The following is a 17857-nucleotide window of genomic DNA, read 5'->3' as shown; positions in this document are numbered from 1 at the left end:
CCTAGTCTCTGTCTATTCAGGAAATACCTGTACAAACGGCAGTAACCGAACGAACAGTATGCTACACAACAATAGAAGAGTAGTGGACATAGACCCGTAAATAATATTGCCTAGCAAGTATCATTTGAGGGTTTGATTAAAGCTAGGTTGATCGTCGATATAGCTTAACCGGACAAGAACAGATGCATGCACGCACGAAGAGCAAGGTGAGGCTATCTAGCGGTCTACTGACTAAACGCCCAACTCTTTCTTTTGTCATATATTTTTTTTCTTTTCAAGTTTCTCTTAGTTAATCAAAGTGCACTCTTACGAGGGTTAGTAAAGATAGGCTAAAATCGGGGTAAGGCTATCTAGCGGTCGTGGAACTACTACTGACTAAACGCCCAACTCTTTCTTTTGTCATTTTTTTTTTTCTTTTCAAGTTTCTCTTAGTTAATCAAAGTGCACTCTTACGAGGGTTAGTAAAGATAGGCTAAAATCGGGGTTAGCCTCTTTTTTCTGTTCGTCTACGTTTATTTGTTACACTATAGCTGTTTATTCATGTCGAATGAAGCAAGAAAACAATTTTTTTACGTAAGACCTATGTTTATTGTCATTTCAAATCATTTATTTAAATTATAAAACGCGTCCGGGGGAACAGAGGCTGGCACATTTCCTTTTCTACGTAATCATGTAACACAGCAATATTCAGGTTTAATAGGTAGGCTTCGGGTAAGCTGGCTCAGATGGATAGGCTGGCTTCGGGTAGGCGGGCTTAGGATACGCGGATTCCGATGGGTAGGACGGCTTGGGGTAAACAGCCTCCGAGTAAGCTGGCTTAGAGTTGGAAACCTTGGGGTAAGCTGGCTCCGTTGGGTATGCGGGTTTAGGGGAAGCTGGTTCAGCTGGGTAGGCCGGCTTGGGGTAGGCAGGTTCGACTGGGTAAGAAGGCTTAGGGTAAGCGGGCTCAGCTGGGTAGACTGGCTTTGGGTAGGCTGGTTCAGCTGGGTAGGCCGGCTTGGGGTAGGCAGGCTTTTCAGTGGTGGTTGGCTTGGGGTAAGTTTTTTCAGTTGTGTAGATGGGCTTAGAATAAGAATCCTCAGCTTGATACGCTGGCTTAGGGTAGCGCGATTCCACTGGAGAAGCTGATTTGGGGTAAGCCGGGGCAGCGGCTGGTTTATATTCGTCGTATTTGGCCTCTCCTTCATATTTCACGTCAGCGACATATCCTTTTTCGTCAGCTTTGTAGCTGACAATTTGAATGCGGCCATCAGGGAGAGATACACGGTAAGATCCAGAGATGACTTTGCCGTCACTGTTCTCATTGTGCGAAAAGTCCTGGTAAGTGGGATCGTCCTTAACTTCGTAAGCGAAGCTGAATGGCATCGGTGGCTGCACGAATAGACAAGAAAAATCGAATTATAATTGCGGTTGTGGAATAACAGTTGAAAAATGGTCATACATGATCTTCTTCGGCAGGTTTGCTATAGGCTGGTTGTTCGTTGCTTGCTTTCGAGTAAGCAGGAGCCGGTGTCGGGTAAGCAGCTTTTGTTGTGTAAGCAGCTGGAGCCGGAGTTGGATAAGCTGCAGCTGGAGCCGGAGTTGGATAAGCTGCAGCTGCAGCTGGATAAGCTGGGGCAGGGTATGACGGCTTCGAGTAGGCTGGCAACTCGGCAGCGATAGCCGCAGCAAACAATGTGGCCAAAACAACGAACTATTAAGTAATAAAAAGGCAATGATAACTCACGACCTAAACAACTTTGTTGGTAAGTTCAAACGGCTGATAGCTGAGAGTTAAAAACAGCAGCAAATTCAGGGCTCGGTAAGAACGGAAGTTAACAGAATAATTGTATTTGAAATATTAGTTTCGTAAATACCTTGTTCATGTTTGGAAGTTGTAGTAGTGTACTGGATTGTTCCGGAAAAGAACTGATGAATGAAAACCAACTCGGACAGGCTTTTATACTGAAATTGCAAGCCCTGAGGTTCAATCAAAAATATTGTCCACTTCCAACCGCAGAGAGGAAAGCAAAATTCAAATGCGCGATATAGTTCGTGAACGAAAGGGCCGACAAAAGGGAGAGGCCACCTTGCGAAGTGCGCGCTGACGCCCAATTCACGATTTGAAATTCAGTGAAAGTACGATTCAAACTCTGGAAAGAGTGAGGAACATCGATACATGGACTCTTTGATGGCCAATCGGTGTGAAAGGACAGTATTAATGGCTTGTATCATCATGACTTTAAATAAGTTTAATTTCTCTTCACAAACTTCTGCACTACAGGCTTGGAATTTAATTCACATTCTTGGATAATTTATGTTGAATTTGAATAATAATCGTTGGAGTGGCTTCGAACCCAATAGGCTTGATACCATTGTCATCAACGCTGCAGGTGAAATATAGATTTTTAAATAAGTGTACGAAGTCAATTACTTTGGTTTGGTTCTTCTAAAGAAACAGGTGACCTCGAATGCGTTCGTGATATTTATGCAAATATATGACCCAGGTTGGAGTATTTACTCTAGAAAAGTCAAGGTTTTGGTGTTTTTTGTTTGTTAGTTTTTTAGGGAGGAGAGAGATAAAAAGCAGAGAAAAAAAAAGAAAAAGAAAAAAATTCCCAGACAAAAAGGTATGGTCCAATAAAGGTGGTATATTCTATTGAACTCTGTCACAACTTAGTAACAAAACAGACTTGGTCAAAGAAAGAAGGTCGGGGACGTTCTCGTCTATGTAAATATTTCACAGTTCTCAAGGCTAAATTCATGTCTGTAGGCAAGACTGGGAGGGACTAACCGACCAAAGAAATGGACAACCTACTGTCCGTTTTCACTTCACTGCCGTTAATGCAGAGATCGGCAGACTCTCCTGTAATTATAGTGTCTATTTCAACTTAACCGATACTTATAGTTTGTACCGTCTTTATTTTTATCTTTTGCTTTTCTATTTGATTATATCGATACTTTATAAACTTTCGTCTTGGTTTTCTATGTGATTGCCCAATTATTTGATGATACCCTGTAATGGCATAGCAGTCAGTCAACCACATATTTCATTGATCATCTATCTTGATACTTGGTCATTACTAGTCTGCAAGGTCCCTGAATTGTGTCGTGTTGGCTTTAACTTCTCTTGTTGTTCGCCTCGTCATTGCAATAACATCTGCTGTTCGACTTCATGTTTCCAATAGCTGACTGGGAACTCAAAGCTGAAGCTTGGGGGTATGGCTTCGTCCTGTGCATCCACCATCCAGGCCGTTCTTCGTCAATGACGGATCTCATTTCCCAAACGGTCAAAGACAGAGGTCCATGTCAGAAACTCACGGTGTTCTACAAGTAAGTTCTTGCTCACCTTCGCTATTCGTTCCATTGGGTCGCGGCGAATAGCGCCGATTGGTTTCATGATGTCAACGGGTAGAAGCTGTCGGGATTGCTCCTTGTTTGATCTTGACTTCAATGTTTGATACCTGCTGTAACTGCTTGTACACGTTTTTACGGCGGACGATGTTGACATCAATCCCGCCTCACCTCCCATGTTGGGTAATAAGCGAATTTGAGGGGTTTGCGATCATCGTCCAACAAGCTCTTTTTTCTAGGCTCAAATGCTCGGAGTATTCGTCAAGCTCGTAGTAAGAGCTTCATCTTGACATTCATCTGGGCGGGTTTGTGGGATGTAGGAGGGGATCATTCGGTTCATGTCATTGCGGGACAAACTCGGTTGGTTAGGTGAACACTTTGTCTCATGAAACGTCTCCGCTTCAATCTCTTATTCTAAAAAAAAAACCATAGTCAAACGTTGATTTCTCCTAGTCTTTGTCTATTAAAGAAATGCCTGTACAAACGGCAGTAACCGAACGAACAGTCTGCTACACAACAATAGAAGAGTAGTGGACAATTGGACATAGACCCGTAAATAATATTGCCTAGCAAGTATCATTTGAGGGTTTGATTAAAGCTAGGTTGATCGTCGATATAGCTTAACCGGACAAGAACAGATGCATGCACGCACGAAGAGCAAGGTGAGGCTATCTAGCGGTCTACTGACTAAACGCCCAACTCTTTCTTTTGTCATATATTTTTTTTCTTTTCAAGTTTCTCTTAGTTAATCAAAGTGCACTCTTACGAGGGTTAGTAAAGATAGGCTAAAATCGGGGTAAGCCTCTTTCTTCTGTTCGTCTACGTTTATTTGTTCCACTATAGCTGTTTATTCATGTCAAATGAAGCAAGAAAACAATTTTTTTACGTAAGACCTATGTTTATTGTCATTTCAAATCATTTGTTTAAATTATAAAACGCGTTCGGGGAAATAGAGGCTGGCGAATTTCCTTTTCTACGTAATCATGTAACACAGCAATATTCAGGTTTAATAGGTAGGCTTCGGGTAAGCTGGCTCAGATGGATAGGCTGGCTTCGGGTAGGCGGGCTTAGGATACGCGGATTCCGATGGGTAGGACGGCTTGGGGTAAACAGCCTCCGAGTAAGCTGGCTTAGAGTTGGAAACCTTGGGGTAAGCTGGCTCCGTTGGGTATGCGGGTTTAGGGGAAGCTGGTTCAGCTGGGTAGGCCGGCTTGGGGTAGGCAGGTTCGACTGGGTAAGAAGGCTTAGGGTAAGCGGGCTCAGCTGGGTAGACCGGCTTGGAATATGTTGGCTTCTCAGTGGTGGTTGGCTTGGGATAAGCTGGTTCAGCTGGGTAGGCCGGCTTGGGGTAGGTTGGTTCAGCTGAGTAGGCTGGCTTGGGGTAGGCTGGTTCAGCTGGGTAGGCTGGCTTGGGGTAGGCTGGTTCAGCTGGGTACGCTGGCTTGGGGTAGGCAGGCTTTTCAGTGGTGGTTGGCTTGGGGTAAGCTTTTTCAGTTGTGTAGATGGGCTTAGAATAAGAATCCTCAGTTTGATACGCTGGCTTAGGGTAGGCCGATTCCACTGGAGAAGCTGATTTGGGGTAAGCCGGGGCAGCAGCAGGTTTGTATTCGTCGTATTTGGCCTCTCCTTCATATTTCACGTCAGCGACATATCCTTTTTCGTCAGCTTTGTAGCTGACAATTTGAATGCGGCCATCAGGGAGAGATACACGGTAAGATCCAGAGATGACTTTGCCGTCACTGTTCTCATTGTGCGAAAAGTCCTGGTAAGTGGGATCGTCCTTAACTTCGTAAGCGAAGCTGAATGGCATCGGTGGCTGCACGAATAGACAAGAAAAATCGAATTATAATGGCGGTTGTAGAATAACAGTTGAAAAATGGTCATACATGATCTTCTTCGGCAGGTTTGCTATAGGCTGGTTGTTCGTTGCTTGCCTTCGAGTAAGCAGGAGCCGGTGTCGGGTAAGCAGCTTTGGTTGTGTAAGCAGCTGGAGCCGGAGTTGGATAAGCTGCAGCTGCAGCTGGATAAGCTGGGGCAGGGTATGACGGTTTCGAATAGTCTGGCAACTCGGCAGCGATAGCCGCAGCGAACAAAGTGACCAAAACAACGAACTGTAATACAAAGACAATCATAATTCACAATCTACAATTTTGTTGGTAAGCGGCGGATAGTGGAGAATTAAAGTCTGGAGCAAATTCAAGTCTCAGCCCGAATGGAATTTAATAGAATACAGTAAGTGTATTTGAAATATTAGTTTGCAAATACCTTGTTCATGTTTGGAAGATGTAGGAGTGTACTGGATTGTTCCGGAAAAGAACTGATGAATGAAAACGATCTCAGTCAGGCTTTTATATCAAAATTTTGAGCCCAAGGGTTCACTAAAAAATGTTGTCTATTCAACCGCAAAGAGGAAAGTAAATCCGATTGTGTGGTACACATTTTGCGGACGTATGCGCCGATGAAAAAGGGAGAGGCCACCTTGGACTTTGCGCTTTCGTCTAACGCACGATTAGAAATTCAGTGAAAGTATGAAACACACTATGGAAAGAGCTGGGCAGCTGTCAGATACATGAGTATTGCCGGACAAAACGGACTGGAATTTATGGTATTAATCTAATAGCAGTTTAAAATATATTGGATTAAGAGATAGTCTTTAGATAATCGAAAGTTTTTGAATTTGAAGAAACCAACCTTGCTTTGTAAAATCAGCAATTTTCCTACAATTTTATGTTGAATTTATTCACATCTCGTACTATTTGCCTTCTAAGAGGATTGAACTCTTGACCTCTGGTTTACTTGCAATTTGTCATTGAGCCGTGTTACGAGACCAGCGCTCTACCACTGAGCTAAGAAGGCTGTGTTGTATGTGAAGAATATGGGATAAGTTATTTCTCTTCTTTAGAAGGGGATGTTATGGAAATGTGAGCTATGTTTCTCGAATAGAAAGATTTCAAGCCGTCATTGTTGCACACGTACAGATTGGTAGTTCAACCGTCAAGGAAAAAGAAACTAGAAATTCAGCGACATGAGTAAATCTTACGTCTGGCCGCTCCTGATTTCTTTGGTTGGTATTTTAAAAATTTGATTTCTTTGCAAAAGGAAAGTTTATTTTCGTATGTCATTCAAATAAATAGACGCTGTTCGTTTCAAGGAAAGAGACAGTAGGAAACATAACACACCGATGTCATCGATCGTACTTAGTTCAGGATAAAACAAACGAGAAACAGAGGCATCTAATTATAAGACTTTGTGCTAACAGGCTTGGGATAAGCTGGCTTGGGATGAGCGGCCTTAGCATAAGAAGAAGGCTCTGGATTGGCGGGCTTGGGATAAGCCGGCTCGGCGGAGTAATTCGGTTTGGTGTAAGCTGGCGCAGCGGAGGGTTTGTATTCATCGTATTTGGCCTCTCCTTCGTATTTCACGTCGGCGACGTATCCGTTCTCGTCCGCCTTGTAGGTGACGATTTGGATTCGGCTGTCGGGTAGAACAACACGGTAAGATCCGCTAACGACTTTACCATCGCTGTTCTCTTTGTGAGAAAAGTCCTGGGAAGTAGGATCGTCCTTAACTTCGTAGGCGAAACTGAATGGCATCAGAGGCTGCAAATATATTTTGTAAGCATTAGGTAAGCGTTTGTTACGTTTGAATTTCATGGTAGAATGTTGGACATACGTGACTTCCTTCGGCAGGTTTGCTGTAGGCTGGCCGTTCACTACCTGGTTTCTGATAGGCAGGAGACGGTGTCGGGTAAGCAGCTTTGGTTGTGTATGCAGCCGGAGCAGGGGTTGGATAAGCACCTGGAGCTGGGTACGATGGCTTGGCGTAGAAAGGCTTGGCGGAAGCTGGAACTTCTGCTGCGATAATTGCAGCGAACACTGTGGCTAAAGCAACGAACTAATAAAGAAAGACAGGTAATGATTTTATAATTGATTTAGTACGTCATGTTCTAGAACAACAAAGACTACACCGATCCCCACGGTTGGAACTTTGATTTCTGCTTTGGTCACGTACCTTATTCATGTTGAATCGAGGGTGTCTTACTGAAATGTTCTGCAAAAGAACTGATGAATGGTGATGGAAGTGACTTGTCTTTTATAGCAAAAGACACCAAGAGTCAGATTGCGTGGACTCCACCGCGAAGGCGAGAACACCCCAGACTGCGTGGTTATAGGGATACGGATGATGTAAAGTCAATGAAGCAGTGTAGCAGATTTATTTCGTAATGTCGAAATTCTAATTGAAGTTGGCTTTAAAAAACAGCTTCGGAACGTGTACAGAAAAGGAGAGAGTAGAAGAAAACCCGGAGAAGGCACTAGTCATTTTTAACTCATCTGTCAGCATGCAGAGTTAAACGGATGCCTTTTTCGAATCCAAATCTTGTATGAAAACCATTATGGGTGGTTTCTTCGATTATAGCCTTGTCCAATTGAAATAGTCTTTTTTAATTGTATAGAATCGCCACTAAGATTATTCGAGCTGCTAAAGGTGTAGAGCCACTTTGCAACTCTCCCTTCGCATGGTTGGGTAAGTCAAAGTGGTTGATTGTCTTTGATTTCATCATGGGAACTGAATCACGTTGATATTGGACACAAGGACTTGGATAAAATTTAACACAAGGACTATTGAATTTATGATTTTCGAAACATCTATGGTATGTTTCCCAAGAAAGCAACTCCTTAGACTTTCTTAACCTCCCTTTCCCGTGAGAAAAAATTCCTTACTGTACAAAATTGTCTTCCTTATGGAAACGGTCGAATTTCCATAACTCGTGAATATTTCGTTTCATTTTGCTGGCATGTTGCATGCTTTTTTCTTACACCCAAAAGTAAGACGGAAAACAAATAGCATTTATGTTTGACTTAAGACAAGTTTTACGTCGTGGTTCTGCTATGGTTGACAGTGACTTTATGCGGCTTTATCACTATCGTTATAGTCCGCCTCAGACAGACATTTGCCTAATCTTAAACGTCATAACTTCTTCTCTGCGCCTTTTTTATGTGTGTTTTTGTATTTGGATCTTATCCCGTTGCTCTTAACGAACCCGTTCCCTCCCTATCTCAGATCGACGTGTTATCTAACAAGTTTTATTGACAGAATGCTAGAAACTATTTCCCTATAGCAGGGCCATTAAAGCCAGGAAGATAACTTAAATATCGCACTGTTTTTGTTTGTTTCTTTATGCCCCGCACGTGGAAACAAATAATCACCCTTTACTTTTGTTTCCTCCATTCGCATTCTCCTTTTAGATATGAAAATCTAATACAAGTCTTCTTTTAGATGGGATGGATTCACGTCATCAAAACAAACCATTTCTCGTTTTGTTTGTGTTTGCAGTTAAGCAGTATCAGGACACATAGTGGCTGTGGCGAGCTGTACGTTCCCCAATATCAAAGAATCAACACGCCCATAAAAAAACACTGAAGAAAATGACAGGATTATTAGTAGCGCATAAAGGTTTAGAACGTCATTGAAGTCCGTTTCATTGACTGCAATCTGACCGCACAGTTGAACACGCAATGTGTATTGAATCGCTGTACAAAAATGGGCTAATTGTTGCCATTTTTGGAGCTGTATTTACGATTGTGATTGCGATTATAGGATGGGCGGCAATGCCAGGGATCATTGCCAGCGTATCCAAAAAGGTAATTGCATTTTTAAAGTCGTAAAACATTAGGTATATCAAACAAAGGATCAAAGCATTTAATGTTGACAATCTTCATCTCAGACTCTGGTACTGGAAGAGGGCAACTTCGTTTGGAATATGTGGTCTGATCCTCCATATCCGATATACATCAATTTTTACATTTTCAATTGCACGAATTATGAAGATGTCGTTCGAAACGGCACGAAGCCCGTTGTTGTCGAACTCGGACCTTATTCTTACAGGTAATAATATGCCATTGTTGCTCGTATTTGTTTTGTTTTAAATTCCTGTGTTTTGTCTGAAGAGAGTATCGCAAAAAGAACACTACTGTTGAAGAAAATCCCCCAGAGCGTGTTTATTACAGGGAGCATCGCTTGTACTATTTCAGCAAAGGTAAAAAATATTGTAGCCATGCAACTGAATTTAAAGTAGCATCAGCGTGATTGATATCTTATCGGTTTGAATGCATTGAGAAAGATACGAGTGGTCCAGGCCTCAACCTCAACGATGTAATCACCACCGTCAACCCTATTTACGTGGTGAGATTCATTTAAAATACCAACAATTTATACATTTTCTATGCAATTTCGCTGCAGCAGTTTCTCTCGCGAGAAATTCGAATTCGATGAAGTAAAGATGTGGTTTTTTATTTGCAGACCGTTTCATCGTATTTGGATCGCTTGTCAACTAACGATAGTTCTGTCGATTCAGCTGTCAATTTGATTGACAATTTTTTGAAAGACAGAGGTGAATCTGTTTTCATGACAGTCACAGCGGATGAGCTGATATTCAAAGGATGGCCACTAGATACGTACATTGAGCTGTAAGTAGGAAAAGTTTTCAGTTTAGCTGGTGCTTGAAGTTTTAATTCTGTATTTTCTACTACCCCATACAGGTATCTAAGGATTCAGGATATCTTTAATCCATGGCCTCCATTTTTTCCAGACAGGCCACCCGATCTTCCATTTTTTCCTATTTTACCACCGGACATCATCGATGAAGGCGTAACACTAGGCATTTTCAAAGCGGTTAGTTTCCCATTCATCAGTTTACCTCGTTTGCCATTAACTTTCTTTTTGCAATTTCCATTCATGTTATTTGGTGGCCGATCAATAATGTAAATGTTGTCTCTGGTTCCAACCCGGTATGCAGAAAAATGATTCAAACGATGGCCTTTTTCTAGTCAACCGAGGCACGTCTGACTACCGACTCTTTGCTAAGATTGAAGCTTGGGGTAAAACCCTTGAAACATCTTCTGCGTACTTGCCCTACTGGCCAGGAGAAAAATCCTATTGTAACGAAATACGAGGAACGGATGGTATGAAACTCCCATTAAAAAATATTCATTTATTTTACAATGAATTAAAATACGCCCTTTCTACCCAACTGCCCCAAGGAACCCTATATCCCTACGGCATCGATGTTAATGAAAAGATTTGGGTTTATCAAACTGACTTGTGTCGGTAAGCTGCAGCACACATTGTTTCTTTTTAGTTCAGTTTTACTAAATTTGTTTTTTTCCCTTTCACTTTCTTGCACAGGACGGTCTACGCTGTTTACGAACAACACGAAACATTTCAAGACTTACCAGCACGGCGGTTCATTATTCCAAAATCAGTGCTGGAAAACCGGACGAACGCACCAGAAAATGAATGCTTTTGCTTCGACGAAGAGGACGAAGGAACGTGTCCAAACACTGGTGCCCTTTTCGTCGGAGCTTGTTATGGAGGTGACCAGAGAACTACTTACATTTTGGGAAATCTGAGCTGTAAAAAAGATATTTTTGTGTATTTAGGAGCTCCGTTGATTGGTTCCAATCCACATTTTTTTAACGGCGATCCCAGGTACATCACCGGGGTAGAAGGGCTGAGTCCCAACCAAACGAAACACGAAACTTTTTTTATTCTAGAAGAGGTCAGTTTTGTTTTGTTTTGAAACGTCGGTAATAAATTATCACATATCTAATGCGTACGTTCTGTTTGTATACGCAGCGGACGAATACTTTGCTATATGCGTCTAAACGAGCTCAACTAAGCATCGATGTTCGGAAAACTCGCCTGTCAGCAACGGCAAATCTCCGGGAAAGGGTTTTCTTACCTGTGCTCTGGTACGAAGAGGTGAGTCCACCGACATAACCTTGTTTAGTTTTGTCACTGCTAACCTGAGATTCATTGTATGCACAGAACGCCATGATAGATGACGAAACTGCCAAGAAGTTTAATCTGTTTACTGTCATCGAAATTGTGCTTTGGACACTCTTCGCCATAGGATTGGTGCTATCGGTTGTGGGCGCAATCCTAATTGCTTCTCACTTTCACAAAGTCAGAGCCCGAATTATTTACGTTAACAAGTTCATTTTTATAGCTAAAACATTTTTTTGTTGCATTTGCGTTTCTAGGAAAAAAAGTTATCGAAAATAGTTTAAAAGCTATCGAATTGAAAGTAATTCTTTACAACACGGAACGCTATCAGTTGAGAACGAGCTAATCGATACTTTCCTTCTGCATGGTTGACGAAAATACACACATACATGTTTATTTTAATGTCTGAAACAGTTATCTCTCGAACTTGGCTTGGATTCATTGCTCCGTCAGCATTCCGGGACGGGTTCGGAAAGCAACTTCTACGTAAATCAAAACCTATAATTTTTAATAAGGATTACTATAATTGATGAAGTAAAGGTGATGCTATCATATTCAATGTGGAGGATGCCGAAATATGGCCCTTTGGCCGTTGCAATGACTGCATTCCGCTGTAACTCCATGAAGGAATCGGGGTGGATTGACTTATTCAACGCATTTATGACTAAAGTTGCATGCATCTGTTGACTCCATTCAACAACTAATATTATAATGCTCTTCAATTGTTGACGTAGTTCACCACCACACCACGGGAGGGGGCACAAGTTGGTCGGCTGCTGCAGCTTACCCCCATCTATCGATTAGTCGTCCCCGATTAGTCCTCGAGTCGTTAAAACGTATATTTATCTCTCGTGCAAAACGCACATGTTTTATTGCCACTGTCGTAGGTGAACATGATTGAACGGGTGACAATATTAGGAAGGAAGTGAATTTTGATTGTGTAAGATTTCTTCAGCCACTCGGATTTTGAACGTTAGCCAGTCAAGAGGTAATTCAATTTCACTGGTAGCACGTGATCTGCGGACGTGTTGCTCACTGTCGAACTCATGGCGCGTTGCAATAAATTTTTTTTTCATGTTTTGTATTAATATTGTACGATATGGACTAGCCAAATAACTTGAAACACCATTGTCATGTAATACCACCCAAAAAGTTAGTGTTGACATCAGGGTACTAGAGCAAGTAGGAAATGACGTGCGTAAAAAAGTGGGTAGAGTACACAATTTTGGTTATTTACCCAAAAGAAAAAAGAAGTTTACAAATGGCAAGGAGTTTTAACAACACAATAGAGCAATGTTACCAAGTAAAACGTTTCAAGATGGCGGCCATTTCCTTGGACATTACTAAGTGAAATTGTCTTTACATTTAAAAGTTAAGTTTGGCAAACTGCAATCCCCCACTCTCTTAATTGAACTTATGACTTTATTCACTTTTCATTCTTTCCTATGTTAGCTGAATTTGTTTTATTTCACACCCATTGTTACACAATATCTGAGCTTGAGTGAAACTAGTTTCCAATTCCTTGTTACATATTATTTATCTATTAATTATTTTTCTGTAGGCCTTAAATAAATATCATGAGGCGTTTTAGAGACGTACGTACTTCATCGCATCGTCGCCCACCTCTGATGCAGCTGCTTGTAATTTCACCTGGAACTAGAGAATACCGCCACTATTTCGGCTCACCATCTCGCCAAATTGGCCCCAGTGTTAAAGGTCTTTTTATCCATACTTGTCTTACCAGCTCGTATTTATTCTATATCTAAATTATTAACAGGCCGTACACCACCGAAAATCCGACCACATCGAGAGAAATTGGACAAACCTCGGCCTAGACGCAGTTTACCGGATACGGATCCAAAGACATCGCGTTTGAACACAAACGAAGTTCTAGTTTCACATGTGATATCTCCGGACGAAATATATGTTCAACACTCGTGTTCGATGGAATCTCTACAGGCTATGATGGAAGAAATTCAAATATCGGCAGCTAATTGCGAATCAATTTCAGTGCTATTATCAGGAATGGGCTGTCTCGCCAAATGGCCCTACGACGAATGGTATTACCGGTGTCGAATCACCGATGTTACAGAAAGCGACATTGGACTCCATTTTGTTGACTATGGAGATAAAATTCGGATCAGTCGATCTCAAAACGCGTGCAAGGTTATGGATGTAGCGTTTAGTTGCCGCCCATTTTTCGCTTATAGAGTAAAATTAGCAGACGTCGTCCCTCGCAATACAAGAAGCGTTTGGGAAGCAGATCCAAAAGAAAAGTTTATCAGGTTTTTTGATAACTCATCCAGTGTCTTCGTAATGGAAGTTTTGGAAGACGTGATGGATTCAATTAAAGTGGTTAAGCTAAAATGTCCCGATGGAAAAGATTCAAGCTGGCACCTTTTCCAACTGGGAATTGTTGATCTCGTCAAGTGATTAATCTAGAATTACTTCTAACTCATCTCTGTACCTAACGTTTTCTTGGTTTACTATCATAGGCCGAAGTCACTTGAGTTTGTGATCCAAAATGACAATGCCTGTGAGCCGCAAGAGAGGCATTCTGATGGCAAAATGTTGCATACCGAAAATATTGGTATTATACAAAACAAGCCTGAAGACCCTGAAGTACCTGGAAATAGTAATGTTGAGCTAAATACGATATATTTTGGCCATTTTGCTTAATTTGTCAAACTGATTCCAGGTTGCAGTCTTCACGGTGGAGCTACCGAAACTCCTAGGGCAAATGACACAGGAGAAGCCCCTAACATAGATGTTCTCACGTCGGAAAGCATGATGCCCGCCAACGTTACTTGTCATGCAGAAGATTGTTTACCGAACGAAAGCTCTGGAACGGAAACTTCTTCAACTGTACCGGACGTTCAAGTTGCAACAAAGAAAGAAATCATCTGTATTTCGTTAGATGAAAGTGAAGATGAAGAAAATGAAACAGACAAGGAAGTAGAAAATTATGTAGATTACGTAACCGTTAAAATTGAAGGAGCCCGGCATCCTAATCTGATCGTTGAAACCACTTCATTGGCCAGTGTTAACCCACCCGACATCTGGTACAAACTATCCCTTCCTAAGAAATGTATAGACAGTGGGGCCATTTCAGCCATGCAGTTGGAAGCAATAATCCACGCGTGCCAGAGGCACGAACGGAAGTTACCGGATGGCTCCCGTGCTGGATACCTTGTCGGAGACGGCGCTGGTGTCGGTAAAGGTCGAATTGCTGCTGGCATTATTTTCGAGAATTATCAGCAAGGACGCAAGAAAGCCATTTGGATCTCGTCGTCCATCGATCTTAAATACGATGCCGAACGCGATTTACAAGACATTGGAGCCCGCGAGATTACCGTCCATGCCTTGAACAAATTGAAGTACCAAAACGTATCTACCGGAGACATTTGTTCGTCAGAAACCCCAGAAATGGGTGTATTATTCTGTGCCTACTCGAATTTGACTGGGGTCTCCAGATCCGCTGGAACTAGCCAGACCCGTCTTGAGCAGCTGTTAAAGTGGTTTCACGAAGACTTTGATGGCGTCATCATCTTTGATGAATGTCATAACGAAGTGAAAAATCTAGCTATCAGCCAGATAAGTAAAACAGATTTGGCCGTTTCTGTGTTACAGAAAAAGTTGCCAAACGCTAGAGTAGTCTACATTTCTTCGACGGGAGTTTCAGAACCCCGCAAAATGGCGTATATGGTCCGTCTCGGACTTTGGGGCCAAGGCACGTCTTTCGGAGGTAATCCTTCCTTTTTAATCTGTTTTAAAATCCAATAAATCATAACAAAACTTTATGCTCCACCACAGAGTTAAGCTGTTTCGTTGGAGCCGTCGAGAAAAGTAAAACGAGCGATGTTGAAGTTATGGCGCAAAAAATGAAGCAATGTGGAATGTACATTGCTCGCCAACTTTCTTACAAGGGCGTCAGCCTTAAAATCAAAGAAGTGGTTCTGTCGCCCAAGCTGGTCAAGGTGTATGGCAACTCCGTTAAGTTGTGGACTGAGTTGCGAAAGTGTTTCTCAGATGCGGCAAATCTCGTCAATGCCCAGCAAAGAGAACGCAAAACAATGTGGATGCAATTTTGGTTGGCGCATCAGAGGTTTTTCAAGTACCTGTGCATCTCGGCTAAAGTATCGTATGCGGTTAAGATAGCCAGTGAGGCTGTCAAATGCGGTAAATGCGTCGTGATTGGCCTCCATTCAACGACCGAAGCACGCGCACTTGAGCAGATTGATAGCGAAGGTGAATTATCGGAGTTTGTTTCACCCACGAAAAGGATCTTGCTGTCTTTAATCCAGAAACATTTCCCAGCTCCAAGCCGTTCAAAAGGCGTTTCAATTAGAAATGCCACTTTAATAGATGTGTTGGATGTAAGCCTAACATGCCAGAAAGAAGGCCTTGGTAAATAACACTTTTTTAAATAAGCAGTTTGTGGCGCTAATGAATGGAAATGTTAAAGATTTAGGAAGTTGTGGAACAAAACGGAAACGTGGGAGCCGGCGGACCGACAGGAGTGAAACAAAGAAGAAAGCCAATCCAGCCGACCCAATTTCAGATTCGGAAATGAGTGAAAAGAATGACGAAACAGACGAAGAGCTGGAAAATTCGGACGAAGTGAACGATAAAGATCCTATGAGTTTGCATGAGAAGACGTCTTGGATCAAGGAGCAACTACTAGAAGAAATAGAGAAGCTTGGAGCTATGCTTCCACGGAATGCCCTTGATGAACTTGTCGACGAATTAGGAGGCCCTGAAAACGTGGCCGAAATTACTGAACGAAAAGGCCGTGTCGTTCAAAAAGATGATGGCTTGGTATCTGCTAATGCAAAAGAGAAACTATTTAAAGTGCTCTTATCCTTCCACTCACTTTCAGGTACAGTACGGATCTCGTTCGGAGACTGGCGTGCCGTTAGAAAAGATCAACTTGTACGAGAAAGAACGTTTTATGAATGGCAACAAGAACATTGCCATTATTTCTGAGACGGTCAGCAATGGAATCTCACTTCATGTACAAATTCTTTTTTGTTTTTCTTCTTACGTTTTGTGATTAAGATATAAAATAATTAAAACTTGTGTTTATTCAGGTTGATCGACGAGTAAAAAATCAGCGTTCTCGGCTTCACATTCCACTTGAATTGTCTTTAAATAGTGACCGAACGTTGCAACAGCTGGGTCGGACTCAGCGCAGTAATCAAGTAAATCACGTTAAGCAGCCTGCATGATTTGTCTTATTTGGGGATTTAAAATATGTTATTGGATTTCTGTTTAGGTTACAGCCCCTGAATATATTTTCTTAGTCTCGGATTTGGCCGGTGAGAGGCTTTTTGCCTCAGTCATCGCCAATCGTCTCATTAACCTTGGCGCAGTTGCACGTGGCTCTGTTTTTGAAACGTCTGGTCGCTTCAGACATGAAATTGATACAAGAGACGGACGGGCAGCGCTCGATGCTGTAATGAACACTATAATTGGTTTTGAAGAACCCCTAGTTCCACCTCCTGCTGATTACCCTGGCAATTTTTTCAAAGGTAATTTTTCATTTCCTACTGTCGCTTATGTGACTTATTCGCACTATAATTAGTTCGTTTATTTATTATTGACATATTAGACTTAAAAGTTGCCCTAATTGGTGTTGGACTGATATGTCCTAGTGAAAGGAACCCACGAGCTTTGACACTGGATAAAGACTACGCCAATATTTCCAAATTCCGTAATCGGATTCTTGGTATCCCTATCGAACTCCAGGCCAAAATTTTCAAATATTTTACAGATACTATCGCAGTAATCATGACTCAGACCAAGAAGTAGAAGGTACGATGTTAAAGGATTTTTGCCAAGGGATTTTTGTTGGAATGTTTTCATTTAATCACGAAACGGTATTAACACAAATTTTTCTTTTGTTTCCCTTGTTGATGCAGAACCATATCTGTAATTTTCTTTAAATTATGTTGAGCTAATATGTTTTATTTATGACTAAGAATTAAGAAAAAAGGATTGTCTTTTGTTTAAGTTATTGTCATAAAGGGATCTAATTCGCCCGTCACGAATAATTTGTTTTGTCTCCACTTGTGAAATACTAACACGATCTAGGTATTTACCTTGGTCATTGGCTACGCGAAGGACGGAATCAATAGCGTAGTTCTCGCTTCACATGTCCAATGAGAACGACCTCTCAGTATTACCAAGCATCGTGACGCTAATAGCGTGGATCACCTTGTCAACCTGTTCGGAATTCTAGTGGATGGTAATCGTTTTGATTCTGAAATTAATTTCGACTGAAAGCGTAAAATATTTTTATAACTATGCAAGGTGAACTTCGTGCAAGATTGCTTCGATGAAATCTATTGCAGCCTTCGTGACTTGATTCGTTGTGGCTTAAACGATAAAAATCACGAGACAGCCTTGATATGCGGACGAAGAATTCAGAATTGCTAATATGGGAAAGTAAGGACGACATACTAATTTATTTTAATCATTTCTCGTGATTCAAAGATCATAAGGTGATTATTTTCTGTGAAAGACGACAAAACGTAAAGTGACGACCATATCGAAAATGGCGCACATAATCACCGAGTAACATTTTTTAGGAATACTTTGAAATTTTCGTTCATTGCTGACGAAATACGAAATCTGTCGGTATCGCTGCAGGAATCCCAAAGCCATCACACGGTTAATACGTACCGTAAACAGAAATCGTTTTCCTTTCCTGTCACTGTTGTTTTGAGCTGTAGGTTGA

The 17857-nt window shown here is 41.7% G+C and overlaps 4 protein-coding genes and 1 non-coding gene across 14 annotated transcripts; 2 read left to right on the top strand and 3 right to left on the bottom strand.

Annotated features, from left to right (window-relative positions):
• Nucleotides 1-564: 564 nt before the first annotated feature.
• On the bottom strand, nucleotides 565-5741 carry LOC116933999 (adhesive plaque matrix protein). 5 transcript variants are annotated; one of them, XM_045172754.1, is made up of 4 exons: nucleotides 5599-5716; nucleotides 1615-1693; nucleotides 1442-1566; nucleotides 565-1371 (listed from the first exon to the last, which is right to left on the bottom strand). In XM_045172754.1, the coding sequence occupies exons 1-4, from the start codon at nucleotides 5605-5607 to the stop codon at nucleotides 694-696; spliced, it is 891 nt and encodes a 296-aa protein (XP_045028689.1). In that variant the 5' UTR covers nucleotides 5608-5716; the 3' UTR covers nucleotides 565-693. The 5 variants fall into 5 exon arrangements, with proteins under 5 accessions (XP_045028689.1, XP_045028688.1, XP_045028686.1 ...); XM_045172753.1 differs by lacking the exon at nucleotides 5599-5716 and adding an exon at nucleotides 1857-1962; XM_045172751.1 differs by having other exon boundaries at nucleotides 1442-1693.
• A 349-nt stretch (nucleotides 5742-6090) lies between these two features.
• Trnat-cgu lies at nucleotides 6091-6189 on the bottom strand. The gene is made up of 2 exons: nucleotides 6154-6189; nucleotides 6091-6126 (listed from the first exon to the last, which is right to left on the bottom strand). It is a non-coding gene; the product is annotated as a tRNA-Thr (tRNA).
• Nucleotides 6190-6418: 229 nt separating this feature from the next.
• On the bottom strand, nucleotides 6419-7488 carry LOC116921343 (cuticle protein 21). Its single transcript, XM_032927608.2, has 3 exons — nucleotides 7345-7488; nucleotides 7006-7227; nucleotides 6419-6932 (listed from the first exon to the last, which is right to left on the bottom strand). Exons 1-3 carry the CDS (start codon nucleotides 7351-7353, stop codon nucleotides 6567-6569), a joined length of 597 nt encoding a protein of 198 aa, XP_032783499.2. The 5' UTR covers nucleotides 7354-7488; the 3' UTR covers nucleotides 6419-6566.
• Nucleotides 7130-11514, top strand: LOC116921340 (lysosome membrane protein 2). Its single transcript, XM_032927605.2, has 14 exons — nucleotides 7130-7244; nucleotides 8668-8975; nucleotides 9059-9219; nucleotides 9282-9370; nucleotides 9455-9516; nucleotides 9634-9800; nucleotides 9873-10005; nucleotides 10130-10295; nucleotides 10374-10440; nucleotides 10519-10706; nucleotides 10773-10891; nucleotides 10969-11094; nucleotides 11161-11298; nucleotides 11376-11514. The coding sequence occupies exons 2-14, from the start codon at nucleotides 8850-8852 to the stop codon at nucleotides 11400-11402; spliced, it is 1569 nt and encodes a 522-aa protein (XP_032783496.1). The 5' UTR covers nucleotides 7130-7244; nucleotides 8668-8849; the 3' UTR covers nucleotides 11403-11514.
• Nucleotides 11515-11897: 383 nt separating this feature from the next.
• LOC116921339 (protein strawberry notch) lies at nucleotides 11898-17796 on the top strand. Of its 6 annotated transcripts, none has more exons than XR_006645898.1 (14): nucleotides 11898-12106; nucleotides 12680-12834; nucleotides 12896-13547; nucleotides 13614-13753; nucleotides 13817-14863; nucleotides 14932-15525; nucleotides 15584-15936; nucleotides 15998-16132; nucleotides 16209-16319; nucleotides 16394-16649; nucleotides 16730-16831; nucleotides 16892-16932; nucleotides 17212-17365; nucleotides 17431-17796. XR_006645898.1 is itself a non-coding variant. In XM_032927604.2 (12 exons), exons 2-12 carry the CDS (start codon nucleotides 12696-12698, stop codon nucleotides 16927-16929), a joined length of 3567 nt encoding a protein of 1188 aa, XP_032783495.2. In that variant the 5' UTR covers nucleotides 11898-12106; nucleotides 12680-12695; the 3' UTR covers nucleotides 16930-17171. The 6 variants fall into 6 exon arrangements, 2 of the variants coding, with proteins under 2 accessions (XP_032783495.2, XP_032783494.2); XR_006645897.1 differs by having other exon boundaries at nucleotides 16892-16997; XR_004393189.2 differs by having other exon boundaries at nucleotides 16730-16932.
• Nucleotides 17797-17857: the final 61 nt, after the last annotated feature.

Source organism: Daphnia magna, linkage group LG4 (assembly GCF_020631705.1).
Source record: "Daphnia magna isolate NIES linkage group LG4, ASM2063170v1.1, whole genome shotgun sequence".
Lineage (NCBI taxonomy): Eukaryota > Metazoa > Arthropoda > Branchiopoda > Diplostraca > Daphniidae > Daphnia > Daphnia magna.
This window is presented reverse-complemented; position numbering and strand designations above follow the sequence as displayed.

Bases quoted from the DNA above. Each gene is read 5' to 3' on its own strand.
- LOC116933999 (XM_045172750.1), bottom strand. The intron at 5,150-5,219 runs GTATGACCATTT...CTATTCGTGCAG, and splicing joins AACCTGCCGAAGAAGATCAT to CCACCGATGCCATTCAGCTT.
- LOC116921343 (XM_032927608.2), bottom strand. The intron at 6,933-7,005 runs GTATGTCCAACA...ATATATTTGCAG, and splicing joins AACCTGCCGAAGGAAGTCAC to CCTCTGATGCCATTCAGTTT.
- LOC116921340 (XM_032927605.2), top strand. From the start codon at position 8,850: ATGTGTATTGAATCGCTGTACAAAAATGGGCTAATTGTTGCCATTTTT. The intron at 10,296-10,373 runs GTATGAAACTCC...AACTGCCCCAAG, and splicing joins CGAAATACGAGGAACGGATG to GAACCCTATATCCCTACGGC. The intron at 10,441-10,518 runs GTAAGCTGCAGC...TTTCTTGCACAG, and splicing joins TATCAAACTGACTTGTGTCG to GACGGTCTACGCTGTTTACG.
- LOC116921339 (XM_032927603.2), top strand. From the start codon at position 12,696: ATGAGGCGTTTTAGAGACGTACGTACTTCATCGCATCGTCGCCCACCT. The intron at 13,754-13,816 runs GTAATGTTGAGC...AACTGATTCCAG, and splicing joins CCCTGAAGTACCTGGAAATA to GTTGCAGTCTTCACGGTGGA. The intron at 15,937-15,997 runs GTATCTGCTAAT...ACTCACTTTCAG, and splicing joins TTCAAAAAGATGATGGCTTG to GTACAGTACGGATCTCGTTC.